This window comes from Genypterus blacodes, unplaced genomic scaffold (genome assembly GCF_046128005.1).
Source record: "Genypterus blacodes isolate CSIRO-AG114 ecotype Tasmania unplaced genomic scaffold, CSIRO-AGI_Gbla_v1 ptg000049l_1, whole genome shotgun sequence".
NCBI lineage: Eukaryota > Metazoa > Chordata > Actinopteri > Ophidiiformes > Ophidiidae > Genypterus > Genypterus blacodes.
Genome location: NW_027466862.1, coordinates 1 through 16,722, shown reverse-complemented (window position 1 = coordinate 16,722; position 16,722 = coordinate 1). Strand labels below are relative to the sequence as shown.

At 49.7% G+C, this 16,722-nt stretch overlaps 2 protein-coding genes and 1 pseudogene across 4 annotated transcripts; 1 reads left to right on the top strand and 2 right to left on the bottom strand.

Annotated features, from left to right (window-relative positions):
• The first annotated feature begins 1,432 nt into the window (after positions 1-1,432).
• iqcb1 (IQ motif containing B1) lies at positions 1,433-11,028 on the top strand. Of its 3 annotated transcripts, none has more exons than XM_076150084.1 (15): positions 1,433-1,549; positions 2,256-2,377; positions 5,725-5,893; positions 5,991-6,108; positions 6,208-6,283; positions 6,375-6,474; positions 6,814-6,980; positions 7,161-7,258; positions 7,352-7,467; positions 7,563-7,629; positions 7,725-7,800; positions 7,912-8,072; positions 8,301-8,438; positions 8,578-8,734; positions 9,109-11,028. In XM_076150084.1, exons 2-15 carry the CDS (start codon positions 2,266-2,268, stop codon positions 9,354-9,356), a joined length of 1,803 nt encoding a protein of 600 aa, XP_076006199.1. In that variant the 5' UTR covers positions 1,433-1,549; positions 2,256-2,265; the 3' UTR covers positions 9,357-11,028. The 3 variants fall into 3 exon arrangements, with proteins under 3 accessions (XP_076006199.1, XP_076006200.1, XP_076006201.1); XM_076150085.1 differs by having other exon boundaries at positions 1,506-1,584; XM_076150086.1 differs by lacking the exon at positions 1,433-1,549 and adding an exon at positions 1,594-1,673.
• Positions 11,029-11,290: 262 nt separating this feature from the next.
• Positions 11,291-13,277, bottom strand: LOC143000700 (cyclin-dependent kinase 5 activator 2-like; annotated as a pseudogene).
• A 548-nt stretch (positions 13,278-13,825) lies between these two features.
• Positions 13,826-16,590, bottom strand: LOC143000686 (formin-like protein 2). The gene is made up of 6 exons (XM_076150087.1): positions 16,427-16,590; positions 16,058-16,218; positions 15,860-15,961; positions 15,652-15,746; positions 15,353-15,474; positions 13,826-15,262 (listed from the first exon to the last, which is right to left on the bottom strand). The coding sequence occupies exons 2-5, from the start codon at positions 16,169-16,171 to the stop codon at positions 15,423-15,425; spliced, it is 363 nt and encodes a 120-aa protein (XP_076006202.1). The 5' UTR covers positions 16,172-16,218; positions 16,427-16,590; the 3' UTR covers positions 13,826-15,262; positions 15,353-15,422.
• Positions 16,591-16,722: the final 132 nt, after the last annotated feature.

Sequence of the window (16,722 nt, the reverse complement as noted above, 5' to 3'; positions counted from 1 at the left end):
AGAGAGAGAGAGACAGAGAGAGAGACATAGGGGGGGGAGAGAGAGGAGGGGGGGACAGACAGAGACAGAGAGACAGACAGAGAGACAGAGAGCGAGGGGGGAGAGAAATACAGAGACAGATGGAGGGGGAGAGAGAGAGAGAGAGAAAGACAGAGAGGGAGGGGGAGAGAGAGAGAGACAGAGAGGGAGGGGGAGAGACAGAGGAGGGAGGGACAGACAGACAGACAGAGAGAGAGAGAGAGACAGAGAGACAGAGAGCGAGGGGGGAGAGAAATACAGAGACAGATGGAGGGGGGAGAGAGAGAGAGAGAGAGAAAGACAGAGAGGGAGGGGGAGAGACAGAGAGAAGGGGGAGGGGGACAGAGAGAGGGGGGAGAGACATACAGAGAGAGAGGAGGGAGGGACAGACACAGAGAGAGAGAGAGAGACAGAGAGAGAGGGGAGAGAAATACAGTGAGAGGGAGAGAGGGACAGAGAGAGAGGGGGAGAGACAGAGAGTGGGAGAGAGAGACGGGGGACAGGGAGAGGGGGGAGAGACATACAGAGAGAGAGGGAGGGAGGGAGGGAGAGACAGACACAGAGAGACACAGACAGGGGAAGAGAAATAGAGACAGGGAGACAGGGAGAGAGAGAGAGAGAGAGGGAGGGAGGGAGGGAGAGTGAGAGAGAGACAGAGAGATAGAGTGGAGAGTGAGAGACAGGGAGAGAGAGAGAGAGAGGCCGACAGAGAGTGAGACACAGAAAGGGAGAGAGACAGAGACAGAGCAATAAGCAATCATTTCCGTCACTCCGTCACATCTCCTGATGTGCATCTGTCTCTCTCTCTGTCCTCTGTCTCTTTCACCTAAAAGAGTCCCAGTTGGATAGTTTCTCTGTGTGTGTGTGTGTGTGTGTGTGTGTGTGTGTGTGTGTGTTTGTGTTCCCTCTGTTTCTATTAGGATCAATATTTAGGGAATGATTTATTGCATCAGAATTCTTGACTTCCGCTGCAATTTGATGATTTTGATACATTTATACAATTTTCTTACTTCACTTAATTTACAAATAGAGGGATAAAACCCGAATTACAACTTGACAAAATCTAAACATTTTTGTTTAATAGTTTTTATAGTAAAAAGTAATTTCTTAACCAAACCTGAATGTGACTCTGTTAAGTTAGCATCAGCTTTGGCTAATGCTGAAGCTAATGCTCCACACAGCCACGCGCCCTCTTCACGCAGGGAGTCGCGCGAATTATATGACGTAAGCGCGACGTCACGTTACCGTAGAAACAAAGGAGCGTCGCTCAAGCTAAGCGCTAGCAGTCATAGCTTCATTTAAACGCTACACGTTAGCATGAGAGAGCGGGCCAAGGCGCTACCGTTCAGTTATTAGCTACCTCGTAAGACGTCAGGGGTCTCTGCCACTAGCTTAGCCATTAGCCACCTAGTTTCAGAGTGGCTCCCAGGACACGGAGCACACACGGACACGGAGGGCGGTCAGCTTCATCCAGCTGGACTCAAACTACTGTGAAGTTCTTCCTCTGGACTCGGAGTGCCTCGCCTCCACGGTACCGCTGCGCCTCGGCCCGCTTTGCTCCTTTAGGTTTGGGTTCCGTAAGCTATGACATTTTGGCCACTGTTGGGAAATAAGATAACAGAACATTCGAGAATAAGGTTCTGACAGTAACTATTGTACGTTGTTATTATTTTACTAAGTTTAATAAGGTTTTCTATTTGTGAAACTAAATGAAGACTTGAGCAGACTAACACTATATTATCTCTAAGTATAGTATGTGTATAGTATATATGTATTTATTTTCCTCACATTTTAATGTTGTAATATTATTAGTTACGAACAGAGCAGAGGGTCCATATTGGTTTGATCAGGTCAGTGTGATCACGTGGAGCTTCTGGGTCAAAGGTCCTCTGCTTTACCTGAACTGCCTCTACACCTTTGGGTGTCCAGGTACATGACGGCCAGTGAGACGTCTCCTCCCTGTGTATTATACAGTATTTACATTACATTATAGATGAGTGTTTGTTTCCTGTTAAATATCAGATAAATGATCTGACCCCGTCCGTCCATCCTTCTGACCCCATCCCCGTCCAGCCAGCAGGTCTCTCAGGTCCTCTGCTCAGGGTCTTCTGTCTGTCCTTCTGCTGCCTGTGAAACAATGTGGACTTAGAGCTGTTTGTACACACAAGACCTTTATTCATGTTAGCTTGTCTTTCTAATGTCTGATTGTCTGTCCCATCTGTCCTCTCACCTGTCAGGCCTGTCAGGATGCAGCACGGCCGGCCGGCTGAAGCGGAGCTGAGCCAGCTGAAGCAAAGACTGGAGGACGAAGCCCTGAGCCACGAGCAGAGAGCCAGCCTGCTGAGAGACGGTTTGCAAAGTGAGACAGTGAGCTGTCTGCCAGCCTTCCTGTCTGTCTTTCTGCCTGTGTCCAGTTGACCGTAGCTACACTTTGCAGCAGGTTTATCAGTTTGCACCACTTTGTCTTTGCCTCAAATATCTTTTCACACATTTGTCCACTTGGTGTCCTTCCCCTCTGACTCCACTAGGTGTCAGAGGAGGACAAGAAGGAACGATTAACTGCACCTCCTAACAAGCAGCGTTACTTCATGAACACACTTCTTTGTAACAGTAAGAGACAGACAGACAGACAGACAAACAGAAAGCAACAGAGAGAGCGAGACTCATTTGTGTTTATGTCCCTGTGATGTTTCTAATGTGTCTCCGTCTCAAAGTGACACAATTTCACACAATGTCACAATGTTTTTATTAGATTATTTTTTATAAAATGCAAATGTGGGAGAAACCGGAGTACCCAGGGAAAACCACTACAACACGACAAGAGCACCAAGCTCTCGGTAAGGATGAGGCCTGGGAATGAATCCCTGAGGCCACAGTGGGGACCAGGTCACGGGCCTGGTACAGGCTAATTCCTGCTATGAGCTGCATCCTGGGGGGTGGGCAGAGCTTCTTCTGGCTTAGGACTGGCCGGAGAGCAGCAGAGGCATCTGCAAAAGCGTCCGGAGGAAGGCTTCTTTTGACACAGAGTCATCAGATGAGTCACAAACATCTGGACGGCAATCTTGTCAAAAGCTGGATCCTCCACGATCAAGGCATCCAGCACGAGCTCTGCAGAGGTCCACACCTTACACAAGCTCTTCATCACAGTGCTGTGGATCTTTGAGAAACATTTTGCCAATGGATTGAAAACCAAACCAGTGTCACGTATTTCTGCAGAGAATTCAACACATATCTGGTCTGCCAGACGCCTGCCGATCTCCGTCTGGTGCGTCAGTTTGAGGCTCCTCCTGGCGGCAGAGGAGGTGTCCTCTAAGAGCCTCATGACCATCTGAGAGATGTAATATCTGTTACATTCATCAGGGTTTTTGAGAGCACAGTTAGCATAGAACAAGGACAGCGTGTCCTTTATTTGTTTATGTTTGGTCCACTCTAATGAGATCCTGTCCTCAAGCTGCTTGGACGTCTCGGACACTAAGTCAGTGTTGGTGCTGGCCTTGAGCCCCTGTGACATTAGAAACTGGAATAAATGCAGCAGGAAACACTGGACCTCATCTGTAGCTTGTGCTCGAGTACAGACACCATTTAAGGAGACATCATCAGTGCTGATCAGGTCCACCAGCTCCTTGACCTGCGGGCTGTTCAGATCCAGTTCAGAGAAGGCTTTGTGTGCTCGCTGAAACACCGTCATCTCAGGGTTCTTGGTCATAACCTCTCTGTTGCCCATCAGACATATGTCCATCACCATGTTGTCCACGCTGGCAATGACGGCCTCCATGTGGCTCTGGCCCAGTCCGGTCATGGCAGTCAGTGGAAGGTTTGCGCCGATCCGGAGCCTCGACAGCCTGTTTGCCATCACCTGCCTGGCAAAGTGCATGGTGAAGAGTGCACACATCTTAAATCTCACAGAGTCAGAGAGCACAAAGTGCTCAGTGTCTGAGCCTCGATGCAGGTCAACAGCTATTTCTCCTGCAATATCACCAGATGCAGCATCCAGAGCATCCAGAGGGTTGTGTGCAGAGCCTGACGGGTCTTGATCCTCCTGCCTGCTGAGATCCAACGTATCCACTGTACTCTTAATGATGTCAGTGGAGATTTTAATGACCAACTCAGCAAAGGAGTCTGTCGGTGAGATGCCGGCTGTGGTTGAAGGAGACTCGGACTCCTTTGGCGTCTCCTGACTGACTTTGCAGCACCTCTTCATTAATTTGGCAGCGAGGGTCACCATGTGACGAAGAGCGGTAATGGAAGAGACGGACCTCCTTACACGAAAGGACGTTCTCCCAATCTTACAGCTGACCGTGTTGGAGGCCTCAGACATGGCCACGTTTATGTTCCGTGCCACCTCGATACAAATAAGCTGCGTCAGGTCGTTGGCAGCGCTACACTTGGCGTTGCTGACGCAGCATCCTACGGCCTCGGCAAAGCTCTGAGTGAGTGAATCCCTGAGGCAGTTCATGACCTCCTCCAGAGAGATGAACTCCACCACTTCTGAGCACCAACTCTGCTGTTTAGCCACAGAGCGTATTTGGTCGCACAGAGGGTCCTTCATGGCCTTCAAGATGGACGAAGCTACGGTCTGTACCATGTCCATGCACAGGTCGGCCATCAGGACCTGCGTCATGTTGTCTAAATTGTCCTCTTCGATCCTCTTCCACTGCTCCACGCTCATCTGTTTGAAGCAGGACTCCAGCTGTGGGCGGAGCTCGTCTGCTGTGATCACGTGTTTCACCACTTTACCTCTGTTCAAGAACCTCGGCATGTCTGTTAACCCCAATGAACCCGACTGAAGTGAACAAGCTCAATCGATACTGAATAAATCTATTCTGTGACATCACAGCTTTGCTATCGTGGAAAGAGATGATGTCATCGATTCAGAGAAGGTGCCTCTAACCCGGCCAATCAAAAGCCTCCACGTGTCCATGATGTCACAGACGTTAAGGCAGTATAGTGTGAGTGTGTGTGCGTGTGCGTGTGTGTGTGTGTGTGTGTGTGTGTGTGTGTGTCCTGCGCAGAGTTTGTCCTTTTTACACTGAATGCTGCTCATCAATACATCACACGGGTTCTATATTTAAATACACAAACAACACACATATAGACATGTGTTTGACATGTATTTGACATGTGTGCAGACGGGGCTCCATATGTAACTGAAGTTACACTTTGCAACATTTCAAACTAGCAAAACAAATGAACAAAGGGAGGGATTCCTCTTAGAAGTCCAGAGGTTTGATTTGAATGTGAGGATATGGAGACTCGTATGTAGACTCGTATGTAGACTCGTATGTAGACTCGTATGTAGACTCGTATGGAGCCTCGTATGTAGACTCGTATGGAGACTCCTATGTAGACTGGTAGTATGTAGACTGGTATGAAGACTGGTAGTATGTAGACTGGTAGTATGTGGACTGGTAGTATGTAGACTGGTAGTATGTAGACTGGTAGTATGTAGACTGGTGTGTAGACTGGTAGTATGTAGACTGGTAGTATGGGGACTGGTAGTATGTGGACTGGTAGTATGTAGACTGGTATGAAGACTGGTACTATGTAGACTGGTATGGAGACTTGTGGGTCATGTCACTCACCTGTTGGTCGTGGTTGAGGATCACAGACACCAAAGAGACTCGTTTTGTTTCACATATGTTCCATCTGAGTCACTGAAGCTGGTGATTCTTGGTCTGCATCTCAGTGTACCTGTCTCTCTCTCAGGGGCTCTGAGTGTAGCAGCTGTACAGACAGATAGCGGTGCGTTGACGCGTGTGAAGACGCACGTGTTCCTGAGTGGCGTCCTGTCTCACTGCGTGCAGGCACTCTCACTAGACCCCAGAAGGCTGCAGGGCAGCTGGAGCGCCGCCACAACACTGGCCCAGCTCACCAGGTACACCTGAGATCATACCTGTCTGTCTGTCTGTCTGGCTCTGCCTGTGTGTGTGTGTGTGTGTGTGTTTGACTCCTCTGTCTCTCTCCCTCTGGAGCTCCTGCTGTGTGGGGGTGGAGCCTGGCGAGCAGTCAGAGGCCTTTCATAGGCTGCTCCTGCCGTCAGTCATGGATTGTCTCCTGTCATTGGCCAGTCAGCTCATGAAACAAGCAGAGGTAAGAACAGGCTCCTCCCCTTCCTCCTATGTGTCCATTCTAACTCTGGTGTCTTCCTGCCTGTCTCACTGGCTGTTGGTCTGCATGTCTGTCTCTCAGTGTCTGTCCCTCTTCAGGAAGGTGATGGACTCTGTTGGTTGGCTGCTTGGAGGCCACGCCCACCTGAGCACACAGGGTGGGTCGCTGCTTCACTGCCTCAAGATGATGGATGTGCTGTGTGTGGACAGACTGCCTGACCCTGTCGCTCTCTCTTCCTGTCGCTCCAGTTCTCAGCTCTGTTCACTATGAGCAGATCCAGATGTGGGATGATGTCCCAGTTTCTGTCCTGTGTGTCCAGCTGTGGATCCAGGCCTGCACAGACAGCAGGTAACACACCGCAGGTTCTTGTTTAGATTGGGGGCTCCTCCTGTGGAGACCCCGGGGCTCTGAACCCTCGGCTCCTCCTGTGGAGACCCCGGGGCTCTGAACCCTCGGCTCCTCAGGTTCAGGTCTCCTTCATTCATTTGAAGATTTGTGTTTGTCTCTCTCTCTCTGTCTCCCTCTGTCTCTCCCTCTCTGTATCTGTCTCACTCTCTCTTTGTCTCTGTCTGTCTGTCTCTGTCTCTCTCTCTGTCTCACTCTGTCTCTTTGTCTCACTCTCTCTTTGTCTCTGTCTCTCTGTGTCTGTCTGTCTCTCTCTGTCTCTCTGTCTGTCTCTCTCTCTAGGGACTTCCTGCCAGGGTTGAGGGAGGAGTCTGTCATGCTGCTGCTCAATGATGCTGTCAGTCAGTTAGCTGTGAGCTCTGAGCCTGCAGTGGGCGGAGCCTGTGTCAGGTTGCTCCTCCTCATTGGCAGTCAGACGAAGTCCCGCCCCCTCCTCCTCAAGTTCAGAGGTCAGAGCAAAAACCAGGTTCAGGTTAGATATCTGATCCGTCTTGAATGTCTGGATGATAACTGAGACTCCGCCCCCAAAGAGGAAGCTGACAAACACACTTAAGTCCAGATGTTCTACTAAAGACACATGAATCAGCTCTGACACCTGTCTGTCTGTCTGTCTGCCTGCCTGTCTACAGGTTTGGACAGCCTATTAGCCAAAGACTGGAGAGGGCGTGGCATTGACCAGGAAGTGGATCAACTGATTGCTCTCATCCAACCTCAGGGCCGGTCGCAGGTCCTGGTTCCTCCTCAGGCTCATTTACTGTAAACCTGGACCAGGTCATGAGCCAGCCAGTTGACCTCTGACCCCTCTTCTCTCTGTGAACAGTGTGGTGAACACGTGCGTGCAGCGTGTGTGATCCAGGCGGCCTGGAGGTCCTACAGGTGCAGGAGCAGAGTGAAGAACCTGAACACGGCTGTGAGCTCACTGCAGAGGAGATACAGGTACCTGTCTGCCTGCCTGCCTGTCTGTCTGTCTGAGGGCACGTGGCTCAAGAAACAATCCCCCTGAATGACCTGTGTGTGTGTGTGTGTGTCAGGTCTTGGAGGAAGAGGCAGCAGCAGCAGCTGGAGGTGCAGCAGTGGGAGGAGGAGCTTAAGTACCAGGTGACTTTGTTACTGTCGTACTGAACATGAACTTCCTGTTTCACTCTGCAGTACCAGACTGTTACTGTGTGTGTGCACGTGTGTGTGTGTTATAGGTGTGTGTGAGCCGTCAACAGGCGAGGAGGGAGTTCCACTATAAACAAAGACAGCTGCTTCAACTCCTCCCTCCTGGTACACACACACACACACACCTCCAGCCCTTCATTCCTTCTCTATGGACCAGTGCAACTCTTAATGTGTCTGTGTGTGTGTGTGTGTGTGTGTTTGTGTTTGTGTATTCAGACCAGGTGCCCCTCTACCTGACTGAGTGTGAGCGTCGTGCTGCCGTGGTGATCCAGAGCTTCTGGAGGGGCTACAGACAGAGACAACACTACTACACACTGAGACACACACTGAGACACACACACACTCAGCAGCAGGCTGCCAGGACGCTGCAGAGAGCGGTAACAGATTCATACATGCGTGTGACGTGTTTACCTTCATGTTAACAATCCATCAAAGAAAAAACCCCCCACACACACACACACACACACACACAGAAAACTTGTGGCCTTTGCTTACGGTGTTTGACAGCTTGACGTCACGGCAACAGCAGCTTCAGTCTCAGACACGCCCACCCTAGTGTCAGTCAGCCAGGTTTGACTGTTGTTTTTGGCTCCGCCCCCTCTCAGGTGCGTCTCTTCCTGAAGAGACGGCGATGTGCGAAGGCCCCGCCAGTGGCACCGTTCTGGATTGGTCAGAAGAGTTTGACAGACAGCAGGAGGGTGGAGCTAAAGAGACAGGTGGAGGAATACATCACTCTTCATCATGTAAGACTTCCTGTGCCTCGTCAAAACAAACGTTTTTTGAATGACTTTGATTTGTGATATGAATGTGAAAGTTTTCTCAGCGCTCTCTCCCATGATGCTAACCCTAATCTAGTCTGTCTCTCTCCCTGTCTGTCTGCAGTTGTCCAACGTGTCTCCTCAGCAGTGTGTGGCTCTGCATGAGGAGATGCAGCGCCTCCTGCTGTCTGAACTCCAGAGAGGAGATCAACAGAGGAGGGAGGAGGAGAGGAGGGAGGCTCTGCTGGCTCACACACACACTCAGCTGGAGCTGCTCAGAGGTCAAACACACACGCACACACACACACACTCAGCTGGAGCTGCTCAGGGGTCAAACACACACGCACACACACACACACACAGCTTTGAAATGTTCACTTTCCGTGTTTAGGCGTACAAGCTCCTGAGGCCTTCTTCCTGTTCCTGGGGGGGCGATGACATCATGAGGGATTATTCTACAGCTGCCATGGTTGATCCGATCTGTCCTAACAGTGATTGATCTTAGGAGGAACAACAAGCAGCTCTGTGCTTTGACTTTATCAACAAGCTTTTGATTTGAATTGTACCAGAGCAGAACCAGAACCTGGGCTCAGACGTGTGTCCATCATGAGGTCCACCTATGATGTAACTTCCTCTCTCTGCTGACTCTTTACAGATACCCCACCCCTTTCTGTTGTCACGACAACTGACGCCGAGTCGTTACTGAGCCCTTCAGCTTCCATCGCTACTTGCGCCCGCGATGCCCACAATGCAATGCTGCGGGCGGGCCGACTGCCGTGGTGGAGAATGCTGAGCGGGACGGACGGAGAGGACATATGTAGCTCCGCCCACCTGGTGAATCTGGAGGCGGATTTTGGAGGCCTGTTCTTGGGAGGGGGCGTGTTCGACCCACTGAAGAGATGATGTCATTAAATATGGATTAAACTCAGATCGACACACGAGCCGTGTTTGTGTCGCAGGTTCATCAGGGAGTCGACCGTGTTTAGTGATGAAGATGAGCAGCTCTGTTCTACTGAGAGCATTCAGACAAACATGAATTAGTGTTACCATAGTAACTATAGGCCCTGGGCCCAATTTGTCCTCTACATCTCCTCTTCTCCACCTTGTATGTGGAACATGTACATGTGTGTGTTGTAATAATGTGAGTGTGTGTACATTTGTGTACCTGATTAGTTTGTTGTTGTTGCCGTTAGGTGGCAGTAAACACCTGCAGTGTGTGCTGCCCTCTAGTGGCCACAATCAGAAACTGTAGCTCTGCAATCTCTCTCTCCTCCACTTCTTCTTCTTCCTCCACTTCCTCCTCCTCCTTTATTTCCCCCTCCATCCTCTCCTCTTGTGTCCTCCTGGTCTCCCCCCCCCCCCCCCCCAAACACACACACACATACACCCTCCAGACTGCAGCAAATTCTGGCCAATCAGCTGCAGATGTGAGTCATGTGACTGCTGCTGGCTTATTCAAAAATCACAGTATGATGAGTCACTGCAACACACACTGAACTTATCTCCATCTGTCTGTCTCTCTGCTTCTGTCTGTCTCTCTCTGAGGTGAGCAGGTAAATGAAGCATTCAGACTCTCAGGTTTTTTATGTCGCAGCTTTGATTCCATATAAAAACATTTGGAGTCACAGAGTCACTGACTGATTTACATTCAAACAGGAAACTCATCAGCAGATCATCAATGTGCTGCTAGTGTCTGGGAAGTGTGAATACTTTCATCCCATCAGGCAAACTGCAGACAGTCTGACTCCTGCAGCAGGTTCTCCTGTGATTCCTTTATTGTTGTTACATTTAAGCTTTTTGTCTGAAACATTATGACTTATTTCTTAAAATCGCAGACCCAATTTTCTGTCATAGTTCAGGTAAAGAAACTTCAGCATATTATTCAGCCTGCAGACAGAGGGCGCTCTCTCTCTCTCTCTGATCCTGATGGTTAAATGAGTTCAGTATTCACACTTTAGCAGACGACCCCCCCCCCCCCCCCCCCCCCATGACCCCTCAGCTCATACATGTAGAACATCTGAGGGAGCGTTTGTTTGGCAAAAAATCATTTACCTTCATAGAGAGGTGCTGATTGATAAGTAGTGAGCCTGTTGTGCTGGATGTGTTTTTCTTCCCATTGATCTTCTGTCAATGATGCAGGAGGGATCTGATCCCCAGATGATGTGATGTCATCACCTGAGGCCAAACAGCAGCTAAAACCTTCAACGTCTGAGGGGGCAAATCAGGTCAAACTATTTCCAAGTCACAATCATGGATAATCATGGAGTTCATAATCACTGCACGTTGTCTTTGTTTGTCCATCTTGTCCAACTCACAGAACCTGTGGACATGAAGTTAGAATCACTGAGATGAGGAATGAAACATCTTCACTAAAATATGATACAGCTGCTCACGTGCCAGGCTCATAACTTATCAGTCAACCCATGTAAAAGGTTTTGTACTCCAGCTTAGCTCTCCTCTGCTCATGGATCAGTACTGTGAGTTTCCTTGTTGTTGACTCTTTAACCCCGCCCACTATGTTCCCTAATAAGATCAATAAAGAAAACAATCCAAACCGTCCTGCTAGTTTCAGCTATGTCACTAACTCAAACGTGTGTAAGGTTGCCATGGTAACGTGCCTACATCGACGATGATACAATCAAAAGATGGCATGCAGTTAATGTGAGCTTAGTGTCTTTACTCTGCAGAAGGTCAGAGGTCAGGATGGACCGCCGACCGCTCAGCAGCAGGGCTCCCAATTAGTTGCCATGGTAACAGTACAGGAGGCGTCGGTTCACATTCAGACCTGTGCAGGTCATGGCTGCTGGGTGAGTCTGCTCGCTCTCTCTCTCTCTCTGTTAGCGGTCCAGATCATCCATTTTGCTTCCTCCTTCCTCCTCTTCCTCCTTCTCTCTTTCCTTTTCCTCCTCCCTCTCCTCCCTCTCCCTTTCTTTCTGTTTCTCCTTTTCCCTCACTTCCCCCTGCTTCTTCAGGTCCTGGAAAACCTCTGTGAAGAAGTGGGGGTCGGCATTGATCCGCAGCATGTCAGCACTCAGCCGGCCAATCAGCTCCAGCGCTCGCTCCCAGAATGCATCACGGCTGCTCTCCACTAGGAAGGGTTTGAGCGGGTAGGAGATCTCGTTCCCCAGGTAAGAGTATGCTAGGTAGAGACAGGTGAGGAAGGTGGCGTGGAGCTCCTGCTCAGAGGCTGTGTCCTCGTCCACCGCCTCCCGGACCAGAAGGTACACAAAGACCAGGCTGGCAGGGCTGATGAAGCACTGGTCCTGCAGGGGCACAAGAGAGGAAGAGTACAAGTACCACACCACCATATATCACTGAGCACATTCATCACCACCAACCATCATCTTCATCACCACCAACCATCTTCATCATCATCACCACCAACCATCATCATCATCAGCATCACCACCAACCATCATCATCATCATCACCAACCATCTTCATCATCATCACCACCAACCATCTTCATCATCATCACCACCAACCGTCTTCATCATCATCACCAACAACCATCATCATCATCATCATCATCACCACCAACCATCTTCATCATCATCACCAACAACCATCATCATCATCATCACCACCACCAACCATCTTCATCGTCTTCATCATACTGATTCAGAGGTTAAACAAGGGAACAATTTGGACAAAAAAATGTAAAAGTTGGATTTTTGAAGTTTACCCTCAGATATAAAACAATGACCTCTGACAACATACTGAGGGTTCAGGGTCAAAGGTCAACATGTTAGTGTGTAACTAAGCTTCTGTCTTGATGTAGAGGAGCTTTAGAGGCTCTAACACCTGATCATGGATCCATCAGGGTCCATTAGAGACCTACAGACCTGAAGAGGAGAAGAAGAACATCTACACACTGACAGAGGAACACACAAAGGTCAGAAATGAACGAGATGAAGATGATCACTTTAATTTGATTGAGTGAGTGACAGCTGCTCACCTGCCATCCCTGAACCAGCAGGGCGCGGTCCACGCTCCGGAACCACAGGATGATCTGATTGGCCGAGAGCTCCTTCAGCTTTAAACAACGATGACACAGGAAGTCAGAAAGACAGCGAAGGAGCTCGCCTGTAGACGCCTAGAGAGGACAGCAGCGCATGGAAAGGAAATGACATCACTGAAGGGGGCGGGGCAAGCTGGCAAACTGATTTACCACATGACCTTTGAAAATATGAGCATGTCGCATTATTTCAACGAAAAAGATGGAAAACAAAATCCATCTGCAGAGTAATGTCAGCCCTTTCAGAATAAAGGCCCTCTACTGAGTAATGTCAGCCTTTCAGAATAAAGGCTCTCTGCTTGTCAGGCCGTTCACATTCATTGTCTGGAGTTGAGTTTGTTTCATTCCTGCTGCTGAGTTTGATGACTGCAGAGAATTTAATTTCTACAATGACACAGACACACACACACACACACACACCTGCACCACCACTCTCCTCGGTGAGATGATCAGGTCCGGCCTGCTGTGGTTCTGGTTGTTCTCCGGGACAGTGGGCACAGGTACCGGGATGGGTCCGTGTCTGTGTCCGGCCTTCGGCGCTCTGTGGCGGGGTCGGTGGCGGCGTGCTCCTGCTGGTGTCCGGGCTCCGAAGCGGCCGGCTTCACCTTCTTCCCGCTCTTCCTCTTCGCCCGTGCGGCCACCAGGCGCTTCTTCCAGCTGAGCGCGTGCGCCAGCACCGGGTGCTGCTTCTTCTTCTTCCCTCCCTTCTCCTCCTCTTCTTCCCGCAGTGGCTCCAGTAACTTCCCCTCCGTTCCGCGGGCTGCAGCTTTCCGCGCGCCCGGAGACAAGGACAGCACCGTTCCCATGACGACGAGCAGCAGCAGCCTCCTCCGTCCGCCTGTGTCTGTGTGTGTTTCCGGTTAAAACCTTAAAACGTTAGAAAAGGAAAAACAGGAAAATCCAGCAGAAAGAGAGAGAGACACAGAGGACAAACCAGTCTGCATGTCCATCCTGTCTGTCTGCCAACCTATCTGTCTGTCTCTCTGTCGCAGCCTGCAGACTCATCTGATGGAATGGAGCAAGGGGGAGGAGTTTCTGCAGAGAGAGAGAGAGAAGGAGAGAGGGAGAGGAGAGAGAGAGAGATAGAGAGAGAAACAGAGATAGAAAGCGAGAGAGATAGACAGAGGGGGAGAGAGACAGTGGAGGAGAGAGAGACAGAGAGAGGGAGAGGAGGGAGAGAGGAGAGAGAGGGAGGAGAGAGAGAGAGAAAGAGAGAGACAGGCAGTCGACTCCTCACATGATTTTGCTCAAATGAATGAAAATGACATGATAATGTTTCAGTTTAGGTTGAAAAGGCAGACATGAACATTTATAACAAACCTGCTGAAGACACACACACACACACCCACACACGTGTGTACATGTTGACATGTTTTATTTACACGAGTGCAGAAACACCAACAAACACAAACAGGAAACAAGCCACAGAGTTTTCTAGAAAACATATTTACACGTAGAAAACTTTGTGCTCTTCTGTCTTTTTCTTCATGGGGGGTCATGATGTCATGATGTCATGATGTCACAGCTGCAGGATCACATGGATCACATGTTGGATCTTTCCTGCAGGAGTCCTGTTTAAAGTCTCAGTCTGTCCATGAGACAGAGACACTGTGTGTGTCCGTCCCTACACGGCTGGGAGACGCCGTCCCGTCCACGCTCTCGCACCCGAGCGTAGAGCTGGCAGGCTAACTGAGCCGACCGGGACTAAACAAGTCCTCTGACAGGCCGGAACCTGCTGACCTTTGAACCAGGAAGTGCTTTGGGTCAGGATTTAATCTGGATTCAGAGTCGCAGGTGAGATCAGTGAAGGTGGAAGGATCCAATCAGAGAGTCAGTCAGTCTGTCTGCAGCCAATAGGGACGAGCCAGTTACTCACTCTCACACACACACACACACACACACACACACACACACACACACACACACACACACACACACACACACAGTGCTCCTCATAGAGGATGTTACATGCAAAGGACCTGTGACAACAGTGACGTTTCCATGGAGATGCAGTTCATTCTTCACTTGGATGGAAACACTTAAATTAGGAAAAGCCTTAAATATACAAAAACATTTTGACGCTGGCTGGGGGTCCATAAACAGACTGTGTCTCCATGGTTACAGAGGACATGAGGTCGTCCCTGCTGGGTGTGAGGAAACGAGCTCTGTGATTGGTTAAAAAGTCAGTAAACAACAAGTCAAACATTTAACAAGAATAATTTGTGAAAAATGTTGTATTGTGACATCAAATTAAAAACTTTTTTAGTATATTTTAAAAGTTACTAAACAGGAAGTCAAACATGAAGATTTAGTTTGCATCCAATCACAAGTGCTGTTTCAAACTGGCAGCCAATCGGAAAGATCCATGGATCAGCTGATCAGTTCTTCATCGAGTGTGAAAGGTCAGGGTGTGTTTGCGTGTGTGTGAGCCAGCAGACACACACACACACACACACACACACCAATACAAACATACAAAACATGATTAGAGTAAATCTGCAAAGTGCTGATTGGTCCCATGGATATGAGGGGGCGTGGTCATCTCAGTCATTATCTCAGTCTCTCTCTCTCTCTCTCTCTCTCTCTCTCTCTCTCTCTCTCTCTCTCTCTCTCTCTCCCTCTCTCTCTCTCTCTCTCTCTCTCTCTCTCTCTCTCTCTCTCTCTCTCTCTCTCTCTCTCTCTCTCTCTCTCTCTCTCTCTCTCAATAATGCTCCCTCAGAGTGGGCGGGGTCACAAAAGAAGCGTGAGCTGCGTTTGGCCGATCGAGCAGTGAAGGGGACGGTCTTCAGCGCTGTGGAAACACAGACAGCAGCCAATCAAAGCACAGAAGAGGGAGCCAGACAGGAAACGTGTGTGTGTGTGTGTGTGTGTGTGTGTGTACCTGTGATGATGTCCTCGATGGCTCCGTCCTTCCCCTCAACACATGTCGGCTGTCTTTGCCCTGTCGTCTCTCAGCTCTGTGAGCAGCTCCTGCTGCTGACGGCGCCCCCTGCGGGAGGGAGACTGAGGGAGGGGTCCACAGTTAGACATGAGGAGCTTCATGGTGTGTGTGTGCGTGCGTGCCTTTATCTACCTTTGTTGAACGCACTTATTGGAAGTCGCTTTGGATGAAAGCGTCTGCTAAATGACCGTAATGTAATGTAATGTGTGTGTGTGTGTGTGAGTCTTTTTCTTCCTCACCTTGGTCTGCTCCTCCTCCTGCTGCTCTTCTTGCTCGAGCTTCTCCACAGCATTTGCTCCTGACGCCTCCTCTGCTCGTTCTCTTCCTCTGCCAGCTGGAGAGACAAAACACATGATCACACGGACACACACACACACCTACAGCCGAACATACACATGATCACGCACGCACGCACGCACGCACGCACGCACGCAGACTTGTACTCACCCTGTAGGCTTTGATGAAACGAACGATGATGGGGAAGAACACAGACGGTGGCATCGTTTTGGAACTCTCGCCGAAAAACTTCACCACCTCATCAAACGCATCCTGATGAAAGATCAAAGAGCTGAACTTTAATTATTGATTATAAGAAGCTTCACCTGGAGGCTGTATGTATGCGTGTGTGTGTGTGTGTGTGCTGACCTGGGCGATGTGAGCGTCCTCTTGCAGTTTACCGAGTCGTGACTCGTGCCTGCTGATGAAGTCTTTGAGTGTGGCGTTGTGCTGCACGCTGAACTCCCTCCATGTCAGCTCCATGCCGCGCTGCAGGTCCTTCACATCACTCAGCACGTTCTCCAGACTCACTGCACACACACACACACACACACACACACACACACACACACACACACACACACACACACACACACACACACACACACACACACACACACACACACACACACACACACACACACACACACACACACACACACACACACACACACGTGCAGCTTGAACCAATCAGAGGGCTGTATGTTTGCAGCGCTGTGATTGGTGCAGCTCTCTCACCTGCAGCAGCTTTGTCCACATAGTGCAGCTCGTTATAGAACAGAGACACTGCAGCATATTTCTCTCTCACCACATGGCAATGTAGTGCAGCAACGTCTGTGTCCTGTCTGTGGACTTAGTCTCTAGGAGCTGAACACACACACACACACACACACACACACACACAGTTAGAGGTTCTTTACATCTTCACACTATAAACCTCACACACTCCATTAATTATTCAATCCATCTTGCGAGTGACCGCCTTCTAGTGGTGAACATGGGAATGTTCTGCTGCTCTCTCTGTCTATATGGAG